Here is a 7,769-nt window from a genome sequence, read left to right as displayed (position 1 = left end):
CAACTAGGCCAATCCTAAGTTTTTTTTTCATATTCATGTTTCTTGTCGATTGCTTTAAGTATGCCATTAGTGAGCCAGGGATTATTTAACCTTTTTGCCAGTTACTTGCTTGGTGAGGAGAGGACAATAAGTATTGTAAAGGCTTTAAATTTTGGAAAGAGGCTAGTTAACGAATTATTATCCTGTGTATTGATAAATTTAGATTCCCAGTTTACATTGTGGAGGGCATTTGTGAGATTGCCTATTGCCGCTTCACATTGTAACCTAAAGGTAATTTTCTTGTTACCTGGTGGTGTTATGGCCATGTTCGCTACAAGGAAGGTAGGATAGTGGTCAGTTGTTCTGTCAGTGATTATACTTGATGTAAGAGGAGCTGTTATGTTGGTCCATCAGTGATCCAGGGTAGTCGCAGATGTTTGAGTGACTCGGGTGGGCCTGGTGATTGCGGGGATGAGCATACAGGAATTCATGCTGTTGAGGAAACAGTCTACTTGAGGGTTATTTTGTAGCCCTAGGTCAATATTGAAATCACCTCTGAGAACTATGTGATTTTTGTTGAGATTATTGTTTATGATAAGGTTCCTCAAGTTGTTATTGTATTTGTGTCTAGCTTCAGACACAAGCATGTTACAGTTATGTCTTAAAGAGTTGAGAGCAATTAAGGATGATAAAGAGTCACTTACAACTAATGTATCAAGTTTGGATACTTGTACACATTTCAGTGCAAGGAGCAAGGCAAATAGTTCAGTCTGAAGGGTAGAGGCCCAGTTGTTTATACGGACTCCCCACTCAAAATATAAGTCATATCCTATTGCCAGGACAACTGCACTTCCAGCTGCACCCGTTGGGCGCTGTAGGAAACCTTCAGTGTATATGATTTGAGAGAGAGAATGCTCTGTGGACAGAGCATCAATATGGCTTAAGACGTTGAGCTTTGCCTCAAGACAAAGCTGGGACTGATCTCTAATTTGCTCCTTTGATGGAAAGGGAGGGATTAAAATTGAAAAGGGTGTAATTTCCTACAGTGCAGGAAAGTGCTATTGTTGTCTCTCTTGGTACAAATTATAAATCTGATACTTTCTGAGTTCAGTTCCAATTTTATTTATCTATTTGAAACAATGTTTACATTCAATAAAGAAATTCTGGAGGGCTTCTGTGCAAGGGTTAGGATGAGCTAGCCTAAGCATTTTTATACCAATTTGACAGTTATTTTCAGTAACACGATAAACAACGCTCGGAATATTAAGTTCCTTTCTCATATTAAGTATCTTTGTGGTACGAAGGCACCCAAGGATTATCCTCAAGGCTTCGTTCTGCAATTTTTCAAGCCCTCCAAGCTTTCTTTCAGGATGCCTTAAAGTTAGTTTAGTTCATTTATTATGCACCCCATACCCATCTTGTGGGCGGTAGTGGAAAGGGTTGCAGAGGCACATAATGGGCTCAGGGACTGAACCCAACAATTCATTTAGCTAAGCAAGTTACAATCTTGATGAGCTAGTTACAAAATTCAGTATAAGTCGTCACATCAACAATAGGTTCGAGATCGATCACAAGTACAGTTTCTAAATTAAGCAACTGACATATGTGGAGAGCTAGTGTCACAATTGATATGTTTGTCCTGCACACCGCTCCCCATCCAGTGGGCAGCGGTGGATAGGTTACAATCACTTAGTTACTACCTACAGTTAGCAAACTGGGGATATTTGGCTAAAATTTCTGGTACCAGATCATTTTGAATGAAATATTGACACATCGTTGGTACATTGGTTATAGAATTGTCTCTGAATTCACTATCACATAGTGACGGAGGGGTGTGCAAATAATTTTGTTGACAGTTAACATTTGGTCAGGTCTACATCGGCAGATAATGAGAATTCCCAGAAATACTTGTAACCGAGTCTAAGCCGAGCAGTAGTAACATCTAGAAGTCTGCTGATTTTATTGGATGAACCATAGATGTGTGGCTCCTTTTGCATAATAGTATTGAACGAAAGTTAATCTCCCCAAACACTTTCGCGTTTTGGGCAAGTTACCCCTCCACTCTCTCCATTTTTGTTTGGACATTCCCAGGTAGTGCGCGGAAATACTGAAAAGTGTATACTCTTTTCAACTTTGTCACCTTAATTCTCGTCCTATGTCTTTCATTTTGGTATCAATGCGTTCGCAATAGAATTCCCAACAGAACTATGTGCATATAATGTCAAAGACAGCAGCGCGCTCCACCCGCCGACAAGATGAATGTAGGCCAAGGGTACCAGAAAAAGAAAGCTGAGCCACCCTCAGGCAACTCTCATTACATTAGAGAGCGTGATAATACTGAAAAGTGTATACCCTTTTCAACTTTGTTACCTCAATTCTCATCCTAGTTTTTTCAATTTGGCATCAATGTGTTCGCAATAGAATTCTCTACAGGACTAAAGGCATATAAACTCCAAAAGCCCGGCTTACCATCCGCAACAAACAGAGTAAGCGAGAGTGTGTTACCAGGGAGCGCACAAGAGCGATAAAATGTATACACTCTTTTCATTTTGGTCACCCCAATTGTCATCCTAGGTCTTTCATTTTTGTATCAATGTGTTAGCAATAGAATTATCTACAGGTTTAAATGCATATAAACTCCAAAAGCAAGGTGTACCATCCGCACAAAACAGAGAAAGTGAGAGAAAGTAACCCGGGAGCACTCTAGTGCAATGTAATGTGAACACTCTTTTCACTTTGGTTACCTCAATTCTCGTCATATGTCTTTCATTTTGGTATCAATGTGTTCGCAATTGTATCTGCTGGCATTTTACCCTTTGCTTGGATCTGAAGGGTTTTAGGCTCACCACGATGCAATCTGATAGTACCACAGGTGTATATACCTATCTTCAAGCAGCAATTCACTCATTCAAACCGACTTATAATAGTTATCCATATATAAATGGTAATCTTTGTTCTACCTGTTAACCTGTCATATGAAGAAAGATTGTCAAAGCTTATATTACATTCTCTAGAAAAGCAAAGAATTAGGAGTGACATATGGTAGAGGTGCACAATGGGATGAATGGACATAACAAAGGGGACATTAATGGGGTATTAAAAGTAGCAACACAAGACAGAACTCGAAACAAAGTGTAAAAATTGGAAAAATTTAGATTTAGGAAAGAACTGCATGGGTAAATACACTGGGTTTGTACCTTAAGGTTCATGTATGCAATATTACAGAGTTCCAGTTAACTCCCATGCATGCAATTAATTTATGTTATGTTTATGTTTTTTATGTTAAAATGTTTTTGTTGATTTGTTTGTATATTTTCATAAGTAAAGCATGCTTACCGTCTTATTCCAAGTTTTATGATAACTTTACAAGGTTTAAAACATAAAGTTCAATATATATTCTGGTTTTCACACAGGAATTATACGTTAATATAACATCATAATAACGTAATGATGTCGTGTAAATAACGTTATACTGACGTCATATAAATGTTATATTTATGTTATAAGAACGTAAATTGGATAGCTTTACAGAAAGTAAACAAAAAAAACTAAATGTTGACTGAAAATTATTTATTCTTAAATATAAAGCATGAAAACATTATAATACCATAGCATTCACTATTATTTTTAAATTTTTACATAAATCTTAAAAAACTGTGTCTCAAGAATATATGTTTTTAGTTATATCCTTTGGTTTTAAGAACATCAGATATACGTATTTATGTCAAAAGTTACAGTATTACCTTTGTGGAACCATTTAAAAACGTCCACAAACGTTCTGTGTTTGCTGGGAGGGTGTGTTAGATTATGTTAGGGTGTTAGGTTGTTATGGTGTGTTAGACTATGTTAGGGTGTTAGACTATGTTAGAGTGTTAGGTTACGTTAGGGTGTGTTTGAATCTGTTAGGTTACATTAGGGCGTGTTAGGGTGTTAGGTTACGTTAGGGTGTGTTAGGTTATGTTAGGGTGTTAGGTTATATTAGGGTGTGTTAGATTATGTTAGGGTGTGTTAGGTTACGTTAGGGTTTCTTAGAATCTGTTACGTTACATTAGGGCGTGTTAGGTTATGTTTGTGGGAAAAACCTGCTGGGATTGATATAAGAGGAGACTACCAGGGACTTGTACTGAACTAAATTAAAAATTTACTGTCTGCAAATTAATTCAACTAAAATCTCTAGCTAGGGTTGTAAATCCTAAATCCTCTTTTCCTAATGACAGACTGTGGGCTGTAAGGGACAGGTGGGGTGAATGACTTAGTTGATAGAAGTTCCAATCCACCTGTAGACAGGGATCTCACATCAGCTTGTATTTTATACAAGGATAAGATTTGATAAATTCAGTTGTATGACTGAACACTGGCTCTGTTTAAATCAGGGATTTAAACATACATAGTCTAACCTAGTACCATAACTTAACAGCCAATATGTACTTATACTATAAACAACAAATTAAATTGTAAAAGTATAAATAAATGACCTTAAATGTAGTCTTAATACTATTAACTTAGTACTAGAAATTATATTCAATTAAATGAACTTATATGATAACTTAAAAATTAACTAAGCAAGCAATTGATAACTTAATTTATATATTCAAATATATATGCAGACATATTCACTTTATACAGTTAGCTTGACTGAATCTCTTCCAAGACTGTGGACACTTGTGAGGTTTTTACTTATTGAGGCTGAATTATTTTCTGACACAATGGACACCCATGAGGTTCAGTGCTTGGATAAGATTCACAGCTACACTACAATTTTAATAAACGTACCGATATGTGAGGCTTAGCCTCGCTTTTTAACCAACAGACAGATTTATAGGATATTAAAGTTACACAAGCATACAATTGGCCAATCATACACCAAATAACCCTCAATATACTTCTCTGCCAGTCGGGGTGCCTGTCTGACAAGTTTGCCAGACTGATTAACTCTCTCTTGTTGAGTTTAGGCACGATATTTTGCTACAGCGTTGCTGTATGATGATCTGGTAGCGTTGCTACGTGATTATCCTGCAGTTGCAGAAGAATGATTCGAGATAAAAGTTTATGAATGAAGGTGGAGGAAACCGTGTCACTGATCTCCACTATACACTATTATTTTATAAATGTTCTAGGATTTTCCTTGTAGATATTGTCCAGGTACTCCCCCAGTTCTAGAGAGTGTTCACTGGCGATAAAAATGTTAGATAAGGTGTCCTTGAGCTAGTAATGTTCGCTAAGGATCAGTCACTTGTTCACTCATTTGTAAACAAACGCGGAGTGCCGCTGGGCTTGTTGGTGGGCGCTTCACTCCCCCCATCGCCCTGCCATGCTCTCTGAGCACGGTAGCCTTCAATGAATATTGATTGATTATTTTTACAGTCTAGACTTATGATTAAGATAAGATGTGATTATAATATAATTAGATATAAGATTTAAAGATTATAAGTAGTATTTGAAAGTACCACTGAATCTTATTAAGGATTCGATTTTTAATCCTACCGGATGTTGAATCAATGTTCCAATAGTTTTTTAATTATGAAGTCCTTCTAGAAGCTTCTGGATCCTTGAAAGATCATGTACAAAGTCACGTAGGCATCAAAAGGGCCCCTGTTGCGTACGTGTTCATGGTGCCATTGTCATCCAGGATCAAGCTATATAATGAATTTTTCATGATTCTAATATGATTTGATACAATTTAGATATGATTTTGATATGATTTAGATATGATATAGAAATTATACATTTCTTAGATGATTATTAGATATGGTGGGTAAAAATTTCCCACATCTTCCAGAGGGAGAGAACTGGCACAGAGTCCAATACTTAGGACAATAGTAACCATATGTATTTATTTACTCTCCATTGGATTGATAATACAAGTGCAGATTTTGCTTGCACTTTTGTGCTGCTGTCCGTTGTGGACGATTGTGTCTGTTAGGAGTCTGTGGGTCTTGTGGAGTTAGTGTGTCTTGAGGTCTCTCAGGATCTAACTGCAGCTGGCTCACTGATTCCATGTGGATGAGTTTGTCCAATGTCTTCAGGGAAGTTGTTCCTTTAGACAGGATTTTGACTATTCTCAAAATCCCCTGACTATCTGGATGGACTGAGACAACTTTACCTAATGGCCAGTCAGCCCTAGGGCCATCACTGTCTACCAAGACTATATCGCCAGGTTGGAGATTAGCTATATTATGTGGGACATTGGCCCCATAGTGATGTTCTCGTAGAGATGTAAGATATTCTTTTGTCCAAACATCATTCCATTTTTGGATTATGCTGGACAGATGTTTATACCCCTGAACCAACTCGCTCTGACCCACATATGAGGGATCTCTGATCTCATCATCCACTAGAGATGGTACTGGAGTCAGAAGTCTTCCATACATTAGGTGGGCAGGACTTAATGGCTCATGTTGAGTAGGATCCTCAGACAAGTAAGTCAACGGCCGGTTATTCACCCTTGATTCTATTTCCGTGATTACTGTCTGGAGTTCTCGAAGATTGATTTTCTGACGGTGTAGAGATTTTCTCAAGGATCTTTTTACAGTTCCTATTAACCGTTCATAAAATCCTCCGTGCCATGGGGCTCTCGGAGGGATAAATTTCCATCTGCAATGACGCTGTTCCAGTGTGGAAGTAACTGCAGGATGGGAACAGATTTCCCGTAGACATCCTTCTCCAGCTACCAAGTTTGCTCCGTTATCTGAAATCATCAGCTTAGGGCATGATCGGCGTGCTGCGAATCTGCGGAAAGCTTGAATAAATGATTGAGCAGTCATATCGGGTGTTACCTCTAGATGTACTGCCCTGGTGGTAGCACAGGTGAACAGACAGATGTATGCCTTGATAGGTTGCTTATCTGCAGTCCCTGTTAGATATATTGCTCCTGTATAATCTACTCCTGTCGTTTCGAAAGGTTGTAGATGGACCACTCTTTCTTTTGGCAGGGGTGGTGGCCCTGGATAAGAGCAAGTTCTTGCATCGTACCTTCGGCATATCATGCAATTCTTCAAGATTGATTTGACTGACTGTCTTCCCTGAGGAATCCAGTACTGCTGTCTGATTTGTGTGAGTGTGTCTAACACTCCTCCATGTTTGATGATTTGTTGATGTGTATGCAACACAATCAACCTTGTGATCCAATGATTTTTTGGTAAAAGCCATGGATGCACGGTATCTAGATTGATATCTGCGTGTTTAAGTCTCCCTCCACAACGCAGAATGTTGTGATTTTCTTGGTCTATCCACAGACCGAGATTGTGTTTTAACTTATGCGGAAAATTTTCATAGTTATTCCCATAAGTTTCTCTCTGGGCTTGTCTTACCCAATAGATAAGTGCATCTGGAAAAGTGTATTTTATACCTTTTTTCCTGAGATATTGAAACACGTTCTGTGTTACATTGATTAATTTGATGAGCGAGGAGTAACGAGTACAATCAAAGACTGATATTTGAGCTTGCTGCCTGGTGGTAGTTATGGTTTGTGTCGTAATGACGTGTGGCTTTTGTTCAGGCCAACTACCATTCACTAACCATCGAGGCCCATGAAACCAAATATCTGCCTTTGCAAACTGTTTAAATGTCATACCTCTTGATAAGAGATCAGCTGGATTATCCTTTGTTGGTACATGCAACAATTGAAAGCCTGCGGAAATTTCTTTAATTTCCGAGACGCGATTTTTTACATATGGAGTAGGACAGTTGTCGTTTCGTACCCATTGTAAGACAGCTTCATTGTCAGACCATATAATGACATCTTTGATGTTCATGGTAGACAAGACTTGTTTGATATGTACTGCTAAGCG

At 38.2% G+C, this 7,769-nt stretch overlaps 1 protein-coding gene across 1 annotated transcript; it reads right to left on the bottom strand.

The window, feature by feature from the left end:
- Positions 1 to 4,050: 4,050 nt before the first annotated feature.
- LOC138351529 (uncharacterized) lies at positions 4,051 to 6,864 on the bottom strand. Its single transcript, XM_069303334.1, has 2 exons — positions 4,753 to 6,864; positions 4,051 to 4,256 (listed from the first exon to the last, which is right to left on the bottom strand). The coding sequence occupies exon 1, from the start codon at positions 6,741 to 6,743 to the stop codon at positions 5,817 to 5,819; it is 927 nt and encodes a 308-aa protein (XP_069159435.1). The 5' UTR covers positions 6,744 to 6,864; the 3' UTR covers positions 4,051 to 4,256; positions 4,753 to 5,816.
- Positions 6,865 to 7,769: the final 905 nt, after the last annotated feature.

The sequence above is a fragment of the Procambarus clarkii genome, chromosome 50 (assembly GCF_040958095.1).
Source record: "Procambarus clarkii isolate CNS0578487 chromosome 50, FALCON_Pclarkii_2.0, whole genome shotgun sequence".
Classification (NCBI taxonomy): domain Eukaryota; kingdom Metazoa; phylum Arthropoda; class Malacostraca; order Decapoda; family Cambaridae; genus Procambarus; species Procambarus clarkii.
This window is presented reverse-complemented; position numbering and strand designations above follow the sequence as displayed.